Source organism: Spinacia oleracea, chromosome 4 (genome assembly GCF_020520425.1).
Source record: "Spinacia oleracea cultivar Varoflay chromosome 4, BTI_SOV_V1, whole genome shotgun sequence".
In the NCBI taxonomy this organism is placed as follows: Eukaryota; Viridiplantae; Streptophyta; class Magnoliopsida; order Caryophyllales; family Amaranthaceae; genus Spinacia; species Spinacia oleracea.
Genome location: NC_079490.1, coordinates 2,182,785 through 2,208,404, shown reverse-complemented (window position 1 = coordinate 2,208,404; position 25,620 = coordinate 2,182,785). Strand labels below are relative to the sequence as shown.

General features: G+C 37.3%; 2 protein-coding genes across 5 annotated transcripts; one reads left to right on the top strand and one right to left on the bottom strand.

The window, feature by feature from the left end:
• The first annotated feature begins 6,634 nt into the window (after positions 1 to 6,634).
• Positions 6,635 to 9,389, top strand: LOC110801155 (pentatricopeptide repeat-containing protein At2g37230). Its single transcript, XM_022006484.2, has one exon. The coding sequence runs from the start codon at positions 6,806 to 6,808 to the stop codon at positions 9,125 to 9,127; it is 2,322 nt and encodes a 773-aa protein (XP_021862176.2). The 5' UTR covers positions 6,635 to 6,805; the 3' UTR covers positions 9,128 to 9,389.
• Positions 9,390 to 17,130: 7,741 nt separating this feature from the next.
• LOC110801166 (uncharacterized) lies at positions 17,131 to 24,968 on the bottom strand. Of its 4 annotated transcripts, none has more exons than XM_022006496.2 (10): positions 23,976 to 24,968; positions 23,116 to 23,237; positions 22,959 to 23,021; positions 22,664 to 22,753; positions 22,159 to 22,327; positions 21,319 to 21,505; positions 19,638 to 20,485; positions 18,288 to 18,896; positions 17,824 to 17,907; positions 17,131 to 17,595 (listed from the first exon to the last, which is right to left on the bottom strand). In XM_022006496.2, the coding sequence occupies exons 1-10, from the start codon at positions 24,468 to 24,470 to the stop codon at positions 17,485 to 17,487; spliced, it is 2,778 nt and encodes a 925-aa protein (XP_021862188.1). In that variant the 5' UTR covers positions 24,471 to 24,968; the 3' UTR covers positions 17,131 to 17,484. The 4 variants fall into 4 exon arrangements, with proteins under 4 accessions (XP_021862188.1, XP_021862194.1, XP_021862202.1 ...); XM_022006502.2 differs by having other exon boundaries at positions 23,116 to 23,231; XM_022006510.2 differs by having other exon boundaries at positions 17,824 to 17,889; positions 23,976 to 24,967.
• Positions 24,969 to 25,620: the final 652 nt, after the last annotated feature.

Here is a 25,620-nt window from a genome sequence, read left to right as displayed (position 1 = left end):
AAATGTAGTTTATTTTAACGGTTTGTCTATTGTTTTGAAAAAAATCATGATATAAAAAATCAAACATTTCATTCTATGGTTTTGAATTGCAGTTGAATTTTAATATCAATTCATAACTCAACTTAATTTTTTATTTATTATATGTCTAATAAAAATCAAATCTATTGGTATATGAAAAATTCATTTATGAAATGTAGTTTATTTTTTTTAGTTTTTCTGTAAATGACATTTTATGGGTAATGATTTGAAGTGTTTACCCTTTCCATATTATGGGTAATGATTTGAAGTATAAAATGTCTCCCGTAATTTTCTTGTTTTGTAGTTTGTAATTACTTTTTTTTATTCAATTGATTGAAAGTTTCTAAATTAATTGTTTCCGCAACATATTGTTAGAGTTTAGTTTAATGTTATACTCCCTAATTCATCTGTTTATTTACAATTTAAGGAATTAAGGTTTGAATATTTTGACGTAAAAATATTGTGAAATTGAAATTAAAATTTGACATAGAGAACATAGTTTTGACCAGTTGGTTTGAATTGTCCTGTTTGATTTTATTATATGCGTTTACAAATTCCGAATCGATCGAACCTTGCACCAACACGTCAACATGTGCTACCAACTCTGTTACTGTGATTTAACATTTTCAATTGCCAGAAAAATTATAAATCAGTGTTGGATCCATGGGGTGGGCCAAGACCCAGGTCCGCCGGTGGGCCCAACCATTGTGATCTACATTATCTCTAGCTTTAATGCATATTGTCGAGTCTATTGGACCAACCTAATTCTACAATACCTTCGACCCATAGTTAATGTTTTGTCTATTACGTTAATTAACTTGTAGATTAATTTAATTTAATGATACTATAATATATGACTTATTATACTGAATGAAATCTTACATTTGTAGATAAGTAGTGCCATGGCTTACTTCGGCCTCATCGTTGTTTCGTTTGGTGTGTTTCACGCGGTACTGTTTGTTGTCGGACCTCGAGTGAGACAATTGTGGATTGTGAGAGTCACTCCTCACCCGGTGGTCATGGCCCTTGGTGCCACCGCGACCGCCTTCATACCCGTTGCGTGTACCATCGACGGCAGTTTGGTGGACAACAAACTAGACAAGTACGCTCTGCTTTGTACTTGTTTTTTTACCGTCCAGTTCTCATTTACTCAGTTAGCCATGCTCCCCGCTTACGAGTACATGCTTGTTCATACCTGTTTGAGTATCATGAGCACGATTGTATTATCGTTAACCAGTAACGCCGGCAAACTACGACCATGGTGGATAGGTTTAACGACGATTGCTAACGCCATCTATCTCGCTATCCACCATTGGTTTACTACAATGCACCCTATCGTAGTTGACCCGCAAGAGGTAGTTATTGATGCTAGGCCACCTAACGATCAGGAGATTGGCAACCGCAAATTCGACCCAGTGACTTTGTTAGACGCAGAGAATTGAGTTTACTGGAAAAAATAATCAGAAGTAGGTATGCCCAGGGATTGTTTTTCGTGGCGTTGATGGTTGCTGTCTCATTTTTGCTGGGGTAGAGAGGAGGGAAAACGCAAAACTTAGGGCTTGTTTGGTTTGGTTGACATGAGAATTAATTAGTTCCCCATTTTTAGATGTCAACCAAACAACCCCTTAGTATGTTGCTACTCCGTAGATCTCCTATATTAATTAATGTTGTCAATCTTTTAAAATTTATTAGAGATGTAATTTGTTTTAGTTAAGGATCGGACTAGTAGATCTCATGTACTAAGTATTTTAATGTTTTAAATGATTATTGTCTACCTAATTACGGAGTACTTATTGATGTTACAAATCTAGCTTTTTCTGATTATAAGAATTGCACCATAATTCTACTTCTTCTACTTGAACAAAAACAGTTTCTAAAAATCGTGATTATATATTGTCCTAGTGCACTGTCTTTCTACTATTGCGAAATAAAGCAACAATAGAACAAACTTATCTCGATGTTGTGATTAACGCGCGAATAATACAATTCTTGTGTCGTGGAAAATCATTATTCTCAAAGACAATTTCGTACTTCTAAGATGGCTATGGTCGGGCCGGACTTCGGGCTAAGCCCAATGGTTGTGGGACTAAACGGGATCGACCCACGTCATAACGTGCCGGACGGGTTGAAAATTTTAAAAATGCGGCTCAGACACATCCCAAACCCATGTGCCCTCGTGCCAGGCCGGGTTGGGTCGTCATACGTGCCTAAGTCTAATTAGACTCTAGAGAAAGACATCGTAATAATCTTTGTGCTCGTACCATTCGATCATTTGCTAAAATGAAATTGATGGACAGTTGTGAAATTAAATACTTCTCTCTATCCATGTATAATGTCATCACAAAATATAGAAGTGATGTTCCAAATGATGTTGGCGTCGACTTTAAACTCTTCATTCCATTTCATGTCGCATCGAACGATGTCAGTAAAATTACTCTTTACGGGAAACCGAAATTCATATCGGGTAGATGGAAGCACCGTCTTCCAACCATAATCAACTACCTGCACACCTTGATAGAGGATCATGCAATTGACTAGCAATATATCATTCTCATTAATCATATTGGTATTCTTTTGTCATGGTATTTTATTCGTACGTAGTATATTTTTTTTTTGATAATTGTGGTTTGGAGTTTTATTAATACTGTAATGGCAAGCTATTACAAGGATAGTGGCCTCGCGTTTTACATCCAAAACAGTCCCCAAACAATTACAACAGGAAGGTTACAGTATCACGTCTACAACCAGGCTAGAAATTCGTCAGTTCTAACAAGACCTTGGCCATTGAGTCAACCACAAAATTTGATTTTCGGCCCTTAATGATTTTGATTTCATTCCCCACTTGTGATGCATTTCTGATGTAGTTAATGATAAAGTTGAGGTTCCATGGTCCGCCTTCACTCTTCTTACACCACTTAACTGCATTAGCAGAGTCTGGTTCGATAAAGAGTTTAGTGAAGGAGCTGATACGTTCGCAGCTCTTGGATATTTTGATTGCTCGGTGTATTGCCAAGATCTCCGCATTATTAATATCCATAGGCGGTATAGGGGAGGAAAAGAGGCAGATGAAGGCCCCATTATTGTCACGAAGTACACCTCTAATGGCAGCCTTGAAGAGGGTTTTGTTGGCTGAAGCATCCACGTTCCATTTAAGAACGTTTGAAGGGGGAGGAGACCAGTTTCTTACCAGTGAGGCTTCAGCTCGAGAGGGAGCTAGGCTACGGCAGCTTGATTTCCATGGAAGGCAAGATGGATTCTGCAATATTTCATTTGAAGAGTAGGGAAAAGGGTCGCCCCATCCCTTTATCCACCAACTTAGTCGTAGAAGCACTAAATCACGAACTTCCCCTATCGAGCTGGGTATCAAATCAATCAAGGCCTCTTGGGCTCAATCATCAAACCTACCACTCATGAATAAACTGAAAGCAATAAAGCAAAACCTGAAAGCATGGAACATAGCAGAATTTGGCCTCATCGATGAACATATCTCCAAACTAGAAGCAAGAATCCACGATGTGGACCAGCTAGCAAATGACAGAAACCTCACCACACAGGAAATTAATGACCGGAAAAATGATCAAAGGGAGCTATGGAGTTGGCTCAAACGAAAGGAAGCTTATTGGGCTCAATCCTCACGAACAACATGGCTTAAGGAGGGGACCAAAATACAAGGTTCTTTCATACAATGGCCTCAATTCGAAGGCGCAAAAACAACATCGAACAACTCACCATCAATGGAGAAGTACTGGACTCGCCAGATGACTTAAAAAGGGAGGCTGTATTATTCTTCAAAGAAATATTTAAAGAACCACATGCTCTCAGACCCACGTTTGAATCACTGGAGTTTCGAAAGCTGAGCCCTGACCAAGCCTCATCCCTTACAGAAACTTTCAGCCCGGAGGAAATCAAAGAAGCAGTCAACTCCTGTGACGGCTCGAAAAGTCCGGGCCCAGACGGGTTCAACTTCAAGTTTGTCAAGTGCTCATGGGAAGTCATAAAAGATGATATTTGTGACATGGTGAACGAATTCTGGGCCTCCTCTCGCCTCCCCCGTGGAAGCAACAACACTTTTATCACCTTAATTCCTAAAACTGAAACCCCATCAGGTTTTAAGGATTATAGGCCCATTAGTATGGTGGGTTGTGTTTATAAAATAGTCAAAAAGCTCCTGGCAAGGAGGCTTCAAAAGGTCATGGATTCTATTGTCAGCCCAAATCAGTCCTCATTCATTAAAGGAAGGCAAATCCTAGATGCCCCCTCATCGCCAATGAACTCATTGACTCTTGCGGGAGAAACAAAACCGCAACCGCTATTTTAAAGCTTGATTTCCACAAAGCTTTTGATAGTGTATCATGGAGATATTTGGACTGGACTTTGAAACAAATGAACTTTCCTCCACGTTGGCGAGAGTGGATACAAACGTGTGTTACGACAGCATTGACATCGATTCTTGTTAATGGCTCCCCTACTCTGCCATTTAAACTCCAACGAGGGCTAGCTGAGATAAGGAGACCCACTTCGTACGTAGTATATATTATGAAATGAAATGTCCGTAATTTATAACTAAATAGACATAGGAAGCTTGAGAATAGGTGCAAAATTATAGGAGAGTCAAAATCTACACATTAATCTCCATAAGAAGTAGTATGCATGTCAACTTTTTTAGGCACAAAATTGTCGTTTTTATTGTTTTTTTTAAAAAATATTATGTATAATTAATACGCAATTTGGATTATACACCCGGGTGCACAATGTTCATTGTGCACCCTGTTGAACATTTGTTGAAAATCTAATGAACATTAAGAATGATTTCAATGTACATGTAGTACGTAGTGAAATATTTAAATTATATGTACCATGATTTGAACTATATGTTCATTAGCTATATGTTCTTTGGGTATGAACAATATGTTATTTGTATTTGAACTATATGTTCATTTAAAAACAGGGTGCACCGTGAGCATCGTGCACCCGGGTATATAAACCATAATTTATAATTAATAGGTGTCACGATTGTATTTGGTACAAGAAGAAAACGGAGGTTAACGAGGTGAGATAATTGTACAATTTTGCAGCAATTGATTTTTCTTTTAAGTAAGAAAAATAATACATTAGGAGCCCCTCCGCACAAGGGTCACAGTAATTGGACTTGACTTGCCACTAAAACTGATTTGGCTAAAACTACGTTGGTCTCTAAGACCATATGTAGTTATGTACTGAAAATTATTAGATGCATCCGGGTGCACCGTATATCCAAGGGTATTTGTAGGCACATTAGTGGTCCCTACCACATTTTTTCTTCATATGTTAGGAGAAGGCAACCATCCAAGATTATTTAGAGGGTAAAACTAGAGTTAGAAATTGTTATCTTCAAATTATGGGACCTTATTTCCAGGTTCTATAAGTTCAAATGATTTTAGATAAGTTCATATAAGTTTCAATAAGGGTTTATAAGTTCCAATAAGGTTCTATAAGGTCCTATAAGTTCCAATAAGGTCATATAAGTTCCTATAAGTTCTTAAATAAAATATGTAATATTATGATTATTTGCGTTGTTATATTAAATACGTCATATTTATGTTATTATATTAAAATTCTGTGTGATCACTCATTGAAGTTAATAATTATCGATTATTTGTAAGTATTAATTATTATGTTTATTGTTAATTATTATCAATATAATTTTAAGAAAAAAACTTATTTTTAAAAATTACATGCACATCACAAATCAATTGACGATTTTTTTGGTGAGATATGCAATAAATAACATGTGCGTATTAGTAATCACAACGTTCTGCAACAACGCTCGTAAATATTTAGAGTTAACATATTTTGTTTCTTAATAATAATGATACTCATATATCTTATCAATTGATTGCTTCAATCATCAGAGTATACTTCTTCTTCTTCTTCTTCTTCTTCTGTATCGTCCTTTTCAATCAACACATTCCCCAAACCGACATCCTGCCATATTCATCTGCAATTTTCGCTCGAACAGTTTCCATTGCCTTTTTTCTTGTTTTCTCAATCAAATTTAAAACAACTCTTGGTTCCATTTGTTCAACAACTTTGGAAATTGGAATCCCTAAATCATGTTAATCACAAATAATTTTGTTTTACAAATCTGTCTTTACCAATCAGCCTTACAATTTTTTTTTTTTTCCCATTTTCCTAGTTTTCTGGTTCTAGTTTCCTTAAAAAAGTGAAAACAAAAACAAAAGGTCTTGTGCGTACACGGTGCACAATAATATTGTACACCAAGATAACTTTTATGCTATTTTTTGTAACTTTTATATTATAAAAAAATGTTGATAGATAAACATATGAAAATATTAAATGATAATTTATACATTAATAGTGATTTTGAAGAAATAAATTTTATTTAAATGAAAAAATTTATCACTAAAAAATAGATAACTTTTACATATACAAATATAACTTTTAAGCATTTTGAATCAACTTTTACTCCGGTGTACAATATTTATTGTACACCACTTGTAAATAAGAATTTGTGAAACCAAAACTATAACAAACGGGTTTGGGCCTTTTGGGTATCTCTAAAAGCCCAATAAGAGTAAGCCCAACCAAAACCCAAAGCCCCCTTGCCAATTCACTCCACCATCTCAAACAAACCCTAACCAGACTCAAACGCAAACTCAAACTCAAACTCAACTCATACGCCTGAAAATGGCTAAATCACTGTGATTTCTCAAGAAGCTCGAAACTTTCTGTCACCCAGTCAATCATTTACCCACATTTCCTCTAATTTATCAGCTAATCTGGAAAAATGGCAAACATTTCTTGCTCAAAGCTGCAAAATCTGAGATCATCATCTAGGGTTTATCCTGGGTTTTACGGGATCTCAAGCAAAACCCCATTAAATCTCATCAAGCAATTCTGTTCAACAACTTCGATTGATGACCCATTACCAGAATCTCCCACCTCCATTGATCCACTCCAAGAGAAAAGCAATGATGCTGCGAAACAGGAAGGTGGTCGATTGGTTGAAGGAGGAACAGAGCTTGCTCTGAATCAGAGGGTTCCAAGAGGTAAGAATCAAACCCCAGAAAAAGTAGAGGATATAATTGCTAGAATGATGGCTAATAGAGCTTGGACAACCCGTTTACAGAACTCAATTCGTAATTTAGTTCCCCAATTTGATCAATCTCTTGTTCTGAGTGTGCTGGATAGTTCCCGGAAAACGGACCACGCGCTCCAGTTTTTCCGGTGGGTCGAACGGTCGGGTTTATTTAAGCATGATAGAGAGACCCATATGAAAATCATTGTTAGATTAGGGCGTTCATTGAAGCTAAATCATGCCCGGGAAATCCTGATGGATATGCCCAAAAAGGGTTTGCAATTTGATGAAGACATGTTTGTTGTTTTGATTGAAAGTTATGGTAAGAATGAGATTGTTCAGGAATCAGTGAAGATTTTTCAGCAAATGAAGGAATTAGGTGTGGAGAGAACTGGGAAGTCTTATGATACTTTGTTTAAGGTTATATTGCGGCGAGGGAGGTATATGATGGCGAAAAGGTACTATAATAAGATGTTGGAGGAGGGAATTGCACCTACTAAACATACATTTAACATCCTTTTGTGGGGTTTCTTTCTGTGTCAAAGAGCCGAAACTGCGAATAGGTTTTACGAGGATATGATTAGTCGGGGTATTATGCCGGATGTGGTTACTTATAATACAATGATTAATGGGTTTTATAGGTTGAAGAAAGTGGAGGAAGCGGAGAAGTTTTTCGTGGAGATGAAGGGGAAGAATATAGCTCCTACTGTTATTAGCTATACTACTATGATTAAAGGTTATGTTTTGGCAGAGAAGGTTGATGATGCATTTAGGATGTTTGAGGAGATGAAGGAGTTTGGTATTAAGCCGAATTCTGTTACATATTCGACTCTTTTGCCTGGACTTTGTGATGCCATGAAAGCTTCTGAAGCTCAAGCTGTGTTGAGGGAGATGGTGGAGAGACGTGCTGCTCCGAGGGATCCGAAGGATAATTCAATCTTTGTGAAGTTATTGAATTGTCAGTGTAAGTCAGGTAACTTGGATGCTGCTGCAGATGTACTTAAAGGAATGGTGAGTTTGAGCATCCCAACTGAAGCTGGACATTATGGGATCTTAATCGAAACTTTCTGTAAGGCTAAGGCGTATGATAGGGCGGTGAAATTATTGGATAAGCTTATTGAGAAAGATATAATTTTGAGTCCTCAAAGTAGTATGGATATGGAGCCAACTTCTTATAATGCAATTATTGAATATCTCTGCAACAATGGTGGCACTCAAAAAGCTGAAACCCTATTCAGGCAGCTGATGAAGAAGGGTGTCCAGGATCCTGTTGCTTTCAATAATTTGATCCGTGGGCATTCAAAAGAGAACAACCCTGAATCGGCCTTTGAATTGTTGAATATCATGATTAGGAGAGGGGTGAAATCAACAGCGGATGCTTACAAGTTACTCATCCATAGTTTCTTGGAGAAGAGCGAACCAGCTGATGCGAAAATTGTTCTTGATAGTATGATCGCGAATGACCACTTGCCTGATTCAGCGGTTTTCAGGGCAGTTATGGAGGGTCTTTATAACGCTGAAAGGGTTCAAACAGCTAGCCGTGTTATGAAGGTAATGTTGGAGAAGGGTGTGACAGAAAACATGGATTTGAGTGCAAAGATTTTGGAGGCTCTGTTCATGAGAGGTCATGTTGAGGAAGCACTTGGAAGAATTGAGTTACTAATGCAAAGTGGGTGTTCACCAGATATTGATAATCTTTTATCTGTTCTCAGTGATAAGGGGAAGACAATCGCTGCTCTGAAACTTCTAGATTATTCTTTGGAGAGAGATTTCACGTTGGAGTTTTCGAGCTATGACAAGGTGTTGGATGCCCTTTTAAGTGCTGGCAAGACTCTTAATGCATACTCAATATTGTGCAAAATATCACTAAAAGGTGGAGTGACTGAGAGGAACAACAACTACGAGAGTCTAATCAAGACCCTGAACGAAGAGGGAAACACAAAGCAAGCTGATACTTTGTCAAGATTGCTGACTGGTGATAAAATTCTCAGCACTAAGAAAGGCAAGAAGCAAGAGTTAGTAGCTTCTTGATTTTTTAGGTCATTGAGTTAATAGGTTTAATATCAGTGTTTTGGTTTTTGTAGTAATGTCCATTTACAATACCATCTTGCAGTTTTGTTATATGCTTGCTGGATTTGGTCTTTTATATAAAGAGCCATTCTTTATGTTTCAAGTCCGGATAAATAATTGAGGACTACAAGTTACTGTTTTATTCCCTTTCGCGTTGATTCAGGGTTTTGAATTCTTGTTTCGAGGTATCAACAATATCAAGCCACATTTGGCTTTTCCTTTTCGTTTTGATTTGTTATTTAGGTTTTTTGGTTTTGCCTCAGAAAACTTTCAGCATGGTGTTTGGTGTTTCATCAAATACTTTCAGAGTTTCAGCAGGTTGTTCGGTCTACTTCCCGAGGAACTAGCTTGGCTACTACAACACAGTTTGGCTATTGTAGTACTGTGAAGTACTCCATATCTATTACCTTTAAAGTTTAAACTGTCATTTGGCTACTGAAAACTTGAAACCAGAATTGATAAAATCATAAAAATTCTTAATCAACACCTAAACAGACAAAAGGTAATGACATACGCGCAATAATGTACATGTAACATGTGTAGTTGATTGCATAGAATAGTACTAATACATCAGTAGGATTCTGTATTTATCTGACTGAAGTACTGAACCCACAAAAGTTCATGTATCTAAACATTGAAGTTACTGCTTTTAATATCAGAAATACTTTCGTGACAGGTTTACCAGATTTTTTTTTTGATAGTTCTATCTATCCTTGTATGTTATGTACACTATACAGAGTACATTGGAGACAATTGTATGTTACTACGCGCTTAGTAGCTCATGCTTCTAAGCTTCATCTTGTCCTGCTAGATCGAAGGAAGAAGGCTTGGTGTCATTGCTTTACTACGTACAGTAAGGTGTATTTCAGTATCTCCTAGCCAATGAGCTTTCTGTAATATTATGCTTGTAACAATCTTTAAGGTGCTTTTATGTCTGTATTCTCAGCTTCATGATGCAGCAGCAGCCCATAAATTTGCCATACATAGGCTCGTGGGAGTTGCAATGATCTTTGACCATATCCAATCGTAGTCCTCAACTCGTTGCATCTCTGCCAACTGTCACATGACAAGGTGAGCATTTAGCTATGATTGTTAGTGTGCAAACATTCTTCTATGAGATTCAAATATGTTGAGCATGCACCAATAATATCCTTATTCAATGGAAACCATTTAATTTTCTGCTCTAAACTGAATACTGAGTTGTGTTGGTTTAGCAATTATATTGGATAAATTTTAAGTATGGAAATGGTCTTTTTTGTGATGGAAATATGGAATGCTTACTCTGCCATCCCCGAGCTCAATTATTACTTTATTTTCCGCTGAATGAATTGCCCGTGTAGGTGCTACCTGGAGCAGACGGCTCACATATGTTAATTATCACTGCAGTTCAAACTGGTGTAACCATGTAGACTTAGGTTTTGTTTGGTTGGCATACAAAAATATGGGAAGTTAAAATTCCTAGGAATTTCGAAGTGTGTGAGTTTTTTGATGAAATGGGGGAAGTGAAACTTTCTAGGAATTTCAACTTCCCACAAAGTGGGGGAATTTGCTTACCTAGTCCCCCCTATGTAAGTAGAAATTCCCATGGGAAGTTACTTCCCACATTGTTAACCAAACAACTTTAGGAATGTCCCATAAATTTAATTAAGGAACTCATTTTGCATTTCATCGGAAATTCTACTTCCTATATGAACCAAACGACACCTTGACACCTTAATAAACACATCTAAAACTCACCTTAGGATCACCGATCTTGTTAGTATTCCTTAGTTTAGCTTCTTCTGCATTATCCAGACTATCAGTATTGAAACAGATTCCTTCTTCGTTCCGATTCTTCAGTTTTTCCTCTCTTTCTTGTTCAACTGACACACTTTCTAAATCTGGAAAACCACAGTTTCTCCACTTCCACTCTCCTTGATCGAAGTGCCTTAAGTAAACCTTCCCGTCTGACCCAACTAAGAACAACTGGTGACCCGCAAAACTTGGGCCTGGAGCTCCAGCTATTCTCACCCCATTCGGTGTGCCGTGTTCAACCCATATCCATCCATCAAGTGAGTTCCAGTGATATTCAATTAGTTCACCATCTCTTGAAATCATGAATAAATAGCTTTCCAATGATAGTGCTGATAGCCTCATAGCTGTCCCAGGTAATATTGAGAGAACTAAGTGCTGAGATTTATGATGTTCGTGCCATAATCCGGACAATCCATTATATTTGTACAAACGTCCATTCCTTCCGATAACAAAAACTATCTTGTCTCTACACACTTCCTGGTCTACTATCGTTGCAACCTCTGTATTTTTAGGGTTTTTGCAGTCTTTCCATTTAAAATTCCTGAGAGCAACCTAGACAATAGTGTCTTATGTTAATCCATTTTGGTAAAATATCGGAAAACTATTCTTTGAATGCATAATGAGAGGAGATTAATTTCCCGGGGATCCTAAAAGGCTAATGTATATGAATATTATTTCTTGTGCAATGAACCAAGTGTAAGGGAAGTGCATAATAGATAGTGAGTAATATTAGGTAGAAGACAAATTAGGTAGGTCCGTAGGTGTAGTAGAATAGTTATAAATAAGGGCACATTAGGTTATAAGAGTCATGTTGAGAATTTGGTAAAACTTAGGCTTTGGAGAGTGGTGACCTCAAGTCACTAATTCTGGAGATTGGTGGCCTCAAGTCACTACTTTTATATCCCCTTTTTGTGTTTATCATCTTTCAAGCAAATTAAATATATTTCTGCCATTAATTTTCTGCTCAAAATTATCAGTTTATCACATCTTGACAGAGAAGTAGTTGTTGTGAACACTCTACTCTAGTGCAGGTTTTATATTTTTTCAACTGTGTAATCAGAAAGATCATTCTAGCTAAATCCTTGATGGGAAGAACTAAAAAGAAACAACTTCAAGTGTTACGCTTCTTATCTTAAAAGCAAGAGGGAAAAAATTGCTTCTTTTCAATTGGAAAATGCAGTTGAGCAAACTTTTAGTAACTTGAATTTTTGGTGTTTCACAACTACAGTGAACTGCAGAAGTCTTCCGTTCTCGGCTTACAAAATAAATTGCATCATTTTCTGTGATTTTCTTTCCTACACCATGAATCCTGTCCCATGGAGGGCCACCAATTATCTCTTTCCCTATCTTCATAGCAGTACAATTTATCCACTGCAACTCATTGTTGCTTCTCTATCTAATTAACAAACTACCATCAATATTAACCAAAAACAAACTCCCATTATAACTCCCAACTGCACCTTTCATTACTGTTGTGTGATCATGTTTCAGCCACAACCCTACATTATCATTGTAAAGATATTAATAAGTCAAACCAGCATTTGACACCAGAAAAAATGATCTGTTCATTGTAAAGATATTCATAAGTCAAACCAGAATTTGACACCAGAAAAAATGATCTGTTCATTGTAAAGATATTCATAAGTCAAACCTTGTATAACTCTCATCCCAAAGTTCACATTCACCCAATTCTCTTCCATTTTCTGTTCTTCTTCCACTGGTTTTTCCATTTTGATGTCAGAAATTCCGGGAATCAAGTAGTTCTGCTGCATTCCCTTTCGCCTTCTTCTTGTCATACTTCTTGTGTTTGTGAAATCTTCTGTGTCATATTCCTTTACACCCATTACGCAGTTGGTGGGCCCACGTTCCTCGGAACAGTACTCTGCATTCCATCCTTCAGTTTCAGGGGCATCTAATATTGACCAAATATTTTGATATTGTTCTTTTTCTGATACTGATTTGATGATGATCTGGTCCTGAATTTTCACCCGCTAAACCTGATAGATGAAGTTCTGCTATCCTTCCGTCATCGAATGGGAAAAGGGTCCTCCAAATTGGTATGGTATCCCTGCTACACCTCTTGCTACCTTTGCATGGGGTGGATGCATATGATTTACCCATGGCTCTTGTAGTTGGTTGTCTTGAGCCACTCCTATCAGCATACAAAATCACAAATATAAACCTCAGTTTCCTTTTTTAGGTGTATTGGAGGTAGAGGTGATCAAAATTCGGGCCGGGCTGGGCTTCACACACACAAAATCATGCCCAACCTCATAAATTTGGTGCAGGCTCACCCGGCCTGGATTGGGTTTTGGTCTAAAAATGTTATATTTTAGGCTACCCAAACCCACACTTTTTTGGTTCTGGTCGGGCTAGCAGGTCGGGCTATAGTTGATCAGGTCTCCTATTTGGAGGTTCAAGACCCAATAAGTGCATAATGGTTTTGGACACATATCTCATGTACAAGCCCCCTAGACAGTCCATGGAACTGCACATCTTCACCCTTTGTCCAGCATTAAATGTCACACATACTCGTTTATGATATATACACCGATGGTTTATGATTAGATTTCCCAATATGCCACTATTTAATAATAGATGGCGAAGGTTGGAAGGATGATAATGACCCAATAATAAAGGGCATTAAAAAAAAAATGTCATATCCTTCATTATGAGGGGTTGGGACTATGTGACAATTAATTCTGGACGGAGGGCGTGTTATATCAGATTTTCACCAAAACTGATATCTTTCATGCTACAATTCAACAAAGGGCATTTTGAAAAATGTCATATCCTTGGTTTTGAGGGGTTGGGAACTATGTGGCGATTAATTCTGGACGGAGGGCGTGTTACACCAGATTTTCACCATTACTGATCTCTTTCATATTTATTTTACGCCTTTGTAATTACTAATTAATCCTCTCTTTCATGCTACATCTCACACTAAAATGCTGTTTTATTATCTTCTTCAAGAATCAAGAGAACTATGTCATATCCTTCATTATGAGGGGTTGGGACTATGTGACAATTAATTCTGGACGGAGCGCGTGTTATATGAGAGCTTCTGTAATGTTGGAGAAAAGGGTTACAAAAAACATGGATTTGGCGGCAAAGATTTTGGAGGCTCTATTCATTAGAGGTCATGTTGAGGAAGCACTTGGAAGAATTGAGTTACTAATGCAAAGTGGGTGTTCACCAAATATTGATAATCTTTTATCTGTTCTCAGTGATAAGGGGAAGACAATCGCTGCTCTGAAACTTCTAGATTATTCTTTGGAGAGAGATTTCACGTTGGACTTTTCGAGCTATGACAAGGTGTTGGATGCCCTTCTAAGTGCTGGTAAGACTCTTAATGCATACTCAATATTGTGCAAAATATCACTAAAAGGTGGCGTGGCTGAGAGGAACAACAATACGAGAGTCTAATCAAGACCCTGAACGAAGAGGGAAATACGAAGCAAGCTGATACTTTGTCAAGATTGCTGACTTGTGTTAAAATTCATAGTACTAACTACTAAGAAAGGGAAGAAGCAAGAGTTAGTAGCTTCTTGATTTTTTTAGGTCATTGAGTTATTAATTTAGGTTTAATATTGGTGTTTTGGTTTAAGTAGTAATGTCTATTTTGATTTAAGAGAAACCATATCATCTTGCAGTTTTGTTATATGCTTGCTGGATTTGGTCTTTTATATAAAGAGCCATTCTTTATGTTTCAAGTCCGGATAAATAATTGAGGACTACTCGTTACTGTTTTTTCCCCTTTCGCGTTATTCAGGGTTTTGAATTCTTGTTTCGAGGTATCAACAATATCAAGCCACATTTGGCTTTTCCTTTTCGTTTTAATTTGTTATTTAGGTTTTTGGTTTTGCCTCGAAAACTTTCAGTACGGTGTTTGGTGTAGTTTTTCATCAAATAATTTCAGCAGGTTATTCGGTTTACTTCCCGAGGTACAAGCTTGGCTACTGCAACACAGTTTGGCTATTGAAGTACTGTGAAGTACTCTGTATCTATTTCCTTTAAACTGTCATTTGGCTACTGAAAACTTGGAACAGGAATGGAAAAAATTATAAAAATTCTTAATCAACACTTCAAAGGACAAATGTTAATGACATACACGCAGTATTAAACTAATAATGATACATGTTTAGTTGATTACATATAGTACTATAGTAGTACTAGTACGTCAGTAGCATTCTGTGTTTATCTGACTGAATTTTTTTATCCCATGTATCTGAACATTGAAGTTACTGCTTTTAATATCAGAAATACTTTGGTTACAGGTTTGCTAGATGTTTTTTTTTGGATAGTTCTATCCTTGTATGTCACTGTACAGTAGACATTGGAGACAATTGTATGTTACTGTATGTTACTACACGCTTAGTAGCTTATGCTTCTAAGCTTCATCTTGTCCTGCTAGATGGAAGGAAGAAGGCCTGGTGTCAATTCTTTACTATGTACAGTATGGTATGTTTCAGTATCTCCTAGCTATTGAACTTCTGTATTATGCTTGAACAATCTTTAGGTGCTTTTATGTCTGTATTCTCAGCTTCATGATGCAGCAGCAGCCCAGAAATGTGCCATACATAGGTTTGTGGGAGTTGCAATGATCTTTGACCATATCCAGTCGTAGTCCTAAACTCGTTGCATCTCTGCCAACTGTCATATGACAAGGTGAGCATTTAGCTATGATTGTGTTAGTGTGCAAACATTCTTCTATGAGATTCAAATATGTTGTCTCCTTTTACAATGGAAACCATTGGATTTTCTGCTATAAACTGAATACTGAGTTGTGTTCGTTTTTAGCAATTATATTGGATAAATTTCTAAGTAAGGAAATGGTCCTTTTGTGATGGAATGCTTACTCTGCCATCTCTGAGCTCAAATATTACTTTATTTTCCGCTGACTGAATTGCCCGTGTGGGTGCTACCTGTGTAAGAGCAGATGGCTCACATATCAGTTAATCGCTGCAGTTCAAACTGGTACAACCAGTTAACCACTACAAAATAATCATTTTATAGAGATGAAGAATTTTGTCTCTAAATAGTCCAAATTCGTCTCAAATCGATGATTAGTGACGGATTTGAGACAGAAATAGGGCGTCTCATAATTTTTGAGACGGGATTGGCAAATCTATTTCAAATTTGAGGCGGAATTTTTGAAACAATGCACACAATTCCATCTCAATTTTAATTTAGAGACAACTTTACTAACCCGTCTCAAGTTTGAGATGTTTATACTTTTATAGTATCCGTCTCAAAATCAGTCTCTAATAATGCATAATTTTTTAGTGAACCATGTAGTAGAGTTATTAAACACATCTGAAACTCACCTTAGGATCACAGATTTTGTTAGTCTTTCTTAGTTAGCCTCTTCTGCATTATCCAGACTAGCAGTATTGAGACAGATGTTTAATCAAGACCCTGAACGAAGAGGGAAATACGAAGCAAGCTGATACTTTGTCAAGATTGCTGACTGGCGATAAAATTAACAGTACTAAGAAAGTGAAGAAGCAAGAGTTAGTAGCTTCTTGATTTTTTAGGTCATTGAGTTAATAGGTTTAATATTGGTGTTTTGGTTTAAGTAGTAATGTCTATGTTGATTTAAGAGAAACCTTCTCATCTTGCAGTTTTGTTATATGCTTGCTGGATTTGGTCTTTTATATATAAAGAGCCATTCTTTATGTTTCAAGTCCAGATAAATAATTGAGGACTACTAGTTACTGTTTTATTCCCTTTCGCGTTGATTCAGGGTTTTGAATTCTTGTTTCAAGGTATCAACAATATCAAGCCACATTAGGCTTTTCCTTTTCGTTTTGATTTGCTTATTTAGGTTTTTTGGTTTTGCTTCGAAAACTTTCAGTAGGCTGTTTGGTGTTTCATCAAATACTTTCAGCAAGTTGTTCGGTCTACTCCCTGAGGCACAAGCTTGGCTAATACAACACAGTTTGGCTATTGTAGTACTGTGAAGTACTCCATATCTATTACCTTTAAACTGTCATTTGGCTACTGAAAACTTGGAACCAGAATGGATAAAACTACCAAAATTCTCAATCAACACCTAAACAGACAAATGGTAATGACATATGCACAATAATGTACATGTGTAGTTGATTGCATATAATAGTACTAATACATCAGTACGCTTCTGTATTTATCTGACTGAACTGAAGTACTGAACCCACAAGTTCATTTATCTGAACATTGAAATTACTGCTTTTAATATCAGAAATACTTTTGGTTACAGGTTAACTATAATAATATTTTTTTATAGTTCTATCTATCCTTGTATGTTACTGTACAGTATACAGAGTACATTGGAGATAACTGTATGTTACTACGCGCTTAGTTGCTCATGCTTCTAAGCTCCATCTTGTCCTGCTAAATCGAAGGAAGAAGGCTCGATGTCATTGCTTTACTATGTACAGTATGGTATGTTTCAGTATCTCCTAGCTATTGAGCTTTCTGTAATACGAAGTATTATGCTTGTAACAGTCTTTAAAGTGCTTTTATGTCTGTATTCTCCAGCTTCATGATGCAGCAGCAGCCCCCCAGAAATTTGCCATACATAGGCTCGTGGGAGTTGCAATGATCTTTGACCATATCCAACCGGAGTCCTCAACTCGTTGCATCTCTGCCAGCTGTCATATGACAAGGTTTGCATTTAGCTATGATTGTTAGTGTGCAAACATTCTTCTATATATGAGATTCAAATATGTTGCACATGCACCAAAAATTTTCTTATACAATGGAAACCATTGAATTTTCTGCTTTAAACTGAATAGTGAATACTGACTTGTGTTGGATTAGCAATTATATTGGATAAATTTCTAAGTATAGAAATGATCTTTTTGTGATGGAATGCTTACTCTGCCATCCCTGAGCTCAAATATTACTTTATTTTCCGCTGAATGAATTGCCCGTGTAGGTGCTACCTGTGTATGAGCAGACAGCTCACATATGTCAATTAACCATGTAGTAGACTTAGGTGTTGTTTGGTTGGCGTACAAAAATATGGGAAGTTAAAGTTCTTGGGAATTGCAAAGTTCGTGAGTTGTTTGGTTGACATTTTTTTGATGAAATGGGGGAAGTGAAACTTCCCAGGAATTTCAACTTCCACAAAATAGGGGAATTTGCTTACCTAGTCCCCCTAGGTGAGTAGAAATTTCCATGGGAAGTTACTTCCCACATTATTAACCAAACAACTTTAGGAAGGTCCCCTAAATTTAATTAAGGAACTCATTTCCTATGAATTTGCATTTCATGGGAAATTCTACTTCCCATATGAACCAAATGATACCCTGACACCTTATTAAACACATCTAAAACTCACCTTAGGATCACATATTTTGTTAGTATTCCTTAGTTTAGCCTCTTCTGCATTATCCAGACTATCAGTATTCACACACATGCTTTCTTCGTTCCGATTCTTCAGCTTTTCCTCTCTTTCTTGCTCAACTGACATACTTTCTAAATCTGGAAATCCACAGTCTCTCCACTTCCACTCTCCTTGGTCGAAGTGCCTTAGGTAAACCTTCCCGTCTGACCCAACTAAGAACAACTGATGACCCGCAAAACTTGGGCCTGGAGCTCCAGCTATTCTCACCCCATTCGGTGTGCCGTGTTCGACCCATATCCATCCATCAAGTGAGTTCCAGTGATATTCAATTAGTCCACCATCTCCTGAAATCATGAACAAAGAGCTTTCCAAAGATACTGCTGATAGCCTCATAGCTGTCCCAGGTAATATTGAGAGAACTAAGTGTTGAGATTGGTGATGTTCATGCCATAATCCAGACAATCCATTATATTGATACAATCGTCCGTTCCTTCCGATAACAAAAACTATCTTATCCCTACATACTTCCTGGTCTACTATTGTTGCAATCTCTGTATTTTTAGGGTTTTTGCAGTCTTTCCATTTGAAATTCCTGAGAGCAACCTAGACAACAGTGTCTTATGTTAGTCCAGTGTATCAACTCCAACAACAACAATAACACAAAGCCTTAGTCCCAAAAATGATTTGGGGCCGGCTAAAGTGAATCGACATAGGAGATCGTCATTGTGACCAATCAAACAAGAAATTGGAGCGGGAAGTTAAAAGAATAAACAAGGAAGAGGGAGAAAGTGGAATTAATGAAAGTAAAGAAAAAATATTTAAGAAAGATAGCTTAAGGGATAAGAAAAATAAGTAAAGTTAAAAACGAAAAAGAAATAAGGACAAATAAATAACATAAGTACACTTGAAAAAATCATATAAAAGGGAGCCAAGAAAAGACGGAGAGGTTAGAAAGTTTTGTGGGGGAAACTAACGAAAAAGTTCAACGAAAAAGGTTTGCAAAACGCAAGAAGAGAAATATTGGATCAACTCCATTGTGGTAAAATATCGGAAAACTATTCTTTGAATGCATAATGAGAGGATATTCATTTTCCGAAATCCTAAATCCTAAATCCTAAATCCTGAGAGTATATGAATATTATTTCTTGACAGAGAAGTAAGTAGTTGTCCTAGTTGTTGTGAACACTAGTGCAGGTTTTATATTTTATTCAAAAGGGAAAGCAGAAAGATCATTTTAGCTAAATCCTTGATGGGAAGAACTAAAAAAAATTTGTTTGTTTTCAATTGGAAAATTCATTTTAGCAAACTTAAGTAATTTGAATTTTTCGGTGTTTCACAACTTACAGTAAACTGCAGAAGTCTTCCGTTCTTGCTTACGAAATAAATTGCATCATTTACTGTGATTTTCTTTCCTATACCATGAATCCTATCCCATGGAGGGCCACCAATTATTTCTTTCCCTTTCTTCATAGCAGTACAATTTATCCACTGCAACTCATTGTTGCTTCTCTCTCTAATTAACAAAGTACCATCAATATTAACCAAAAACAAACTCCCATTATAACTCCCAACTGCACCACTCATAACTGTTAAGTGATCATGTTTCAGCCACAACCCTACATTGTCATTGTAAAGATATTCATAAGTCAAACCCGTATTTGACACCAGAAAAAATGATCTACCTCCTTGTATAACTCTCATCCCAAAGTTTACATTCACCCAATTCTCTTCCATTTTCTGTTCTTCTTCCACTGATTTTTCAAGTTTGATGTCAGAAATTCCAGGGATCAAGTAATTCTGCTGTATTCCCTTTCGCCTTCTTCTTGTCATACTTCTCGTGTTTGTGAAATCTTCTGTTTCATATTCTTTCACACCCATTACGCAGTTGGTGGGCCCACGTTCCTCTGAACAGTACTCTGCATTCCATCCTTCAGTTTCAGGGGCATCTAATATTGACCAAACATACTTAGATGGACTTCTTTTTCTGATACTTAGTTGATGATGATGATCTGGTCCTGATTTTTCACCCCCTAAACCTGATAGATGAAGTTCTGCTATCCTGCCGTCATCTAGTGGGAAAAGGGTCCTCCCAAATTGGTATGGTATCCCTGCTACACCTCTTGCTACCTTTGCATGGGGTGGATGCATATGGTTTACCCATGGCTCTTCTAGCTGGTTTTCTTGAGCCACTCCTATCAGCATACAAATCACAAATATAAACATCAGTTTCCTTTTTTAGGTGTATTGGAGGTAGAGGTGATCAAATTCGGGCCGGGCTGGGCTTCACACACACAAAAATCATGCCCAACCCCATAAATTTGGTACAGGCTCTCCGGGCCTGGATTGGGTTTTGGTCTAAAAATTTTATATAGGCTACCCAAACCCGCACTTTTTTGGTCTGGGTCGGGCTGTAGGTGACCAGGTCTACTATTTGGAGGTTTAAGACCCGATAAGTGCATAATGGTTTTGGACACATATCTCTTGTACAAGCCCCCTAGACAGTCCATGGAACTTCACATCTTCACCCTTTGTCCAGCATTAAATGTCACACATACTCGTTTATGATATATACACCGATGGTTTATGATTAGATTTCCCAACATGCCACTATTTAATAATTGATGGCGAAGGTTGGAAGGATGAATGACCCAATAATAAAGGGCATTTAAAAAAAAATGTCATATCCTTCATTATGAGGGGTTGGGACTATTGACAATTAATTCTGGACAAAGGGAGTGTTTTATCAGATTTTCACCAAAACTGATCTCTTTCATGCTACACTTCAATAAAGGGCATTTTGAAAAATGTCATATCCTTGATTTTGAGGGGTTTGGACTATGTGACGATTAATTCTGGACGGAGGGTGTGTTACATCAGCTTTTCACCATTACCGATCTCTTTCATATTTACAGTACACCTTTGTTATTAATCCTCTCTTTCATGCTACATCTCAAACAAACATGGCCTAAAATGCTGTTGCATTATCTTATTCAAGAGAGCTGTTCTGTATTTCCTGATTGTTTACCTGTTTGTTTTGCTATTTGATACTCCAGTATTGACCCCGATGCTGTTGTCAGAAACACTGAATACTTCTCATTGGATTCATCTTCTGAAACTGGTGTGATTGATGTCAGAAGTTCATCTTCTGGATTACCATGTAATATCCATTTCCACTTTCTCTGGTTCAATCTCCTCTCAACCAGCTCACCCACCTGCATGTATATAAGGTTAAAAAGGAATAGTAAGGCTCCGTTTTGTTTGGTGTAAAACGTTTTAACAGAAAACAAATTTTCCCTTTTTAATTATTTTACCTTGTTTAGTTTGGCTTAGGGATGGAAAACAATTTACCATAACTCCCTCAAAGGTGGAAAAACCTTTACCATTTGAAAGGAAGGAAACCACTTTTCCACTTTTCCATTTTTTACCCTTACTTTCTTCCTTCTTCCCATCAATCTTCTCTCATTTCCCTTTTTCTTATTACTTTTCTTATAAGGAATCAAACAAAGGAAAATTAGGACGAATTATATTTTAAAATTTTCCATGGAAAATTATTTTTCACTGAAAATGTTTTACGCCAAACTAAACGGAGCCTAGAAGTGAAGAGAAATAACTTTTTCACTTTCCACCTTTTTCCTTACCTCCTCCTTCCCGTCAATCTTCTCTCATTTCCCCCCCCCCCCCCCCCCCCCCATCCCCCTTTTTTTTTTCTTATAAGGAATCAAACAAAGGAAAATTAGGACGGAAATGGTGTTTTTCCTTGGAAAATGTTTTCCATGGAATTTTTTTTTTCACTGAAAACGTTCTTCACTAAACCAAACGGAGTCTAAAAGTGAGAAAAGCTGGAGTTCCGAGGATGATACTACACCTTGTTTAGCAGAAACAGTGATATTGAAGAAGCTCCTGCTAGTCCATGACCACTGCAACCTCTTGAAGGTAGCAAGGAAGCTTCCTCTGCTGAACCTTCTCTTCTCCATATATGCTTCTTCCATGGCGGTTTTGAATTTTTGTCATGCTCGTAAAGGTCTCCTGCCGAACTATGGTTTAAAATTTTCATATGAACCCATGTACTAAGCATAGACTTGATCAACATGAGCCCGGCCCGGTTTTTTGCAGGTTTGGGTAGAATTTTTAGGCCCGATTTTCGGGTTTGGCCCACCCCGAAATTTTGAAACATTTGACAGGCTTTGGTCAACGTAAAACCACGCTTTTAGCTATAAATTTGGCCCAGACCTGGACACAAAAATCGACACGAATCTTGGCCCGGCCCGACATAGGCCCATCTTTTGATCAGGTCTAACTAAAGCATAATGATATTCACAAGTCTCAACTATATATGCAGTTGTTGGAGAAACAGAGAATGTTTTTTGCACCTGATTGTGAAGACAAGGTTTGATCTTATTGTACCAACATCGGCTATTGCTGCAACATCTGCACCTGGAGGCTGCCCATGATTAACCCACCTGTTTGTGTTCACAATACAGAACATGTAAACCTCATCACTGACAATTCAACATCAGTTTTAGTAAACATCTGTCCTTTGAACTGGAAATTCAAGCAAAATTTACAGAATTCTGAATGCTGAAACCACACTGGTTCATTCTTTGTACAGATGAGGTTTACAGGGATGCAAATGTAACAAATCAATCACAAACGTGTGAGGCGTACCTTGCAGGTTCGGCTTCAACAAGTTCTAACAGTGATCCATTCTTTGTGCAGAAGTAAATTCTCCTGAATTATGGGCAAATTTTGTCAGTCTTTCTGATTATGGAAAGTTGTTATGCCTCAAAACAGTTTTGGCAAATAAGGTAATCCAATTACTCACTCCCCATCTTTTGTAACAACTCCAGACTTGATCATGTTTAGCTCTCTTTCTTCTCCTAAATTTTGATGAACTGAAGGTTGAAGCTTTGTCCAAACCAGTTGTGAGTTTTCAATCAGCTGCATCTGGAAAAAAGAGAAGGAACTCATTAACACTATATATGACACTGAATGCTGGAAAACCCTTAAAACTCTGAGACTTTGTTAATTTGACTCTTTATTCAACCTCAACTCCTCAAGTACCCGTGTTGGATCCCTGATAATCCAACATGGATGTGGACCTTGGGAACTTCATTTTAGACTAAAAGCAAGAAAATTTTCATTAAATAGTCGACTACGACACTTTTACACGTACCGTACTTCGACACCAATACCCAAGTCCAAGTAAGATGGCTGTGGTCCGGCCCGAGGCCCCACCTGGCACGAAAAAAAAAGGCCCGGCCTGGCCCGCACTCGAAAAAAGCACGACCTGACACGAGCACGAAGTCTTGGGCCGTGCCTGGCCGCATTTTATTGGAAATAGCACGACAAGACATGCTAAATTTAGTAAAAGTAGGCTTAGGCATGACAACCCGGCCCGGCAGCCCGTGGGCCTAGGCCCCGTTTTGAACTTTTCAACCCGTCCCGACACGATGCATAGTGGGCCTGGCATGAGCCAACCCGTTTAGGCCCACGGCCCATGTGCTGGGTCTGAAGCCCGACCCGGACATCTTTAACTGAACTACCTGATAAAAGTAAGGATATTGCAGTCTTTTAGAGGGAAAAGTAAGACCACTGCAGTCTTTTCATATTTGTGAATTGTGATTGTCACCTACCTGTCAAAAAATCTACCCTAACTCTTCTTTTATACTCACAAAACTTTACCTGATAGAGAAATCCAGCTTCAGAAAGAGCAAGAATACTCTGATTTACAAAGAAAACAGATATTGCAGGATCCACAGAAACAGGCAAATCATGAGGAGCAATCACCCATTGAACACCATTCCAGAATCTCTCATAAATTGAACCACTTTCACCAGTAATCCAAATTGATGAATCAGACATTTTTGTCAAAGAAACGCGCTTCCTCAAAGGTAAAATCCTTCTGTAAGTCTCCTTATTAGCTTTTAACCTTGTTGTTTTATCTCCTTTTTCAGGGGATTGGTTGATAGAGCCTACAACAGTACAGTTACCATTGTTACAGGTAACTAGATTATAAGGCAGTTTGACAGGTATCCAACTGTCTGATTTTTTATCAAACCGAAAATATTGGTTGATTTTTGGGTTTGGAGGGGTTTTTGTGACAGACCCAAAAGCAGCAAACCAAGTTAATGATAAGCTGATAACTAAGATAATTGACAGTAAGTATGTTTCTGACATGATAATTCTGCATAAACATTTAGAAAACAGGGGAAAAATTTAGCAGAACAACTGTCATGGTTCGAATGTTTGAAGGTTGGATTCTAACACCTACAAAAGAAAGGATGTTTTTGTGATAGACAGGTATTTGGATTGTTGGTTGTTCTGTGGTTAAATGATTATGCATAAACATTCAGAAAACAGGAAAAAAATAATCTAGTTGACCAACTGTCACCGTTCGAATGTTTGAAGGTTGGATTCTAAAACCAAGATTATCCTAGAAAAGAAAGAATGTTTTTGTGACAGAAAGGTATTTGGATTGTTGGTTGTTCTTATGGTTAAATAATTATGCATAAACATTCAGAAAACAGGAAAAAAAACCTAACAGACCAAGATTATCCTTAAAAAGAAAGGATATTTTTGTGACAGAAAGATAGGTGTTTGGATAGTTGGTTGTTCTTATGGTTAAGGAAGGGTGACCCATATGATATGGGGATGTCCCTAGAAGAAATGGTCCATGCTGAATTTTTTGAAAGTTTATATATATATGTAAGTTTCATGACTTGTTCATTTAGTGAAGATATGATTATATATAATTTTATGGGGGACCATAAGAATGGAAGTTTAAGGGTGACTTTAAGGTGGGGTTTGCTGATTATCAGAAGAAAAAAAAAAGGGTCCTCAAAATCTAGTTATATGAAGTATAATTGCTAGAGAAAGTTGGTGATTAGTGACTTAATTCATAAGATAACATTCACCACTTTTGTTCGGAAATAATAGTCATATGTATGCTATTTTGAAAAGTCGAAGAACGTTATTACGTGATTGATGACATATTATAGGTAATAGGTAAGATGAACTGTTCTACTGGATAAGAATTTCACGTGGGTCAATCCAACATTTGTTAACGAGTTAGATCCCTTTAAAGAAATATAATAATTTATGAAAGTCATGTGTCATTGCTTTAGAGATCTTTTTAAAGGTAAATTGCAGCTTCTTTTTCCCTTACCTAATGTAATGACTTTATAAGAGTATGATTACTCAAACTGATTAGAGTATTATTGTTGAAGCATTATATTATTCCCACCTCCTTTGCATAAAGCAAGTTGGTCTTTTGGAATAACATCCATCACTTGTACAAAGCAAGGGGGCTCTATCTTCTGGGTCCCAA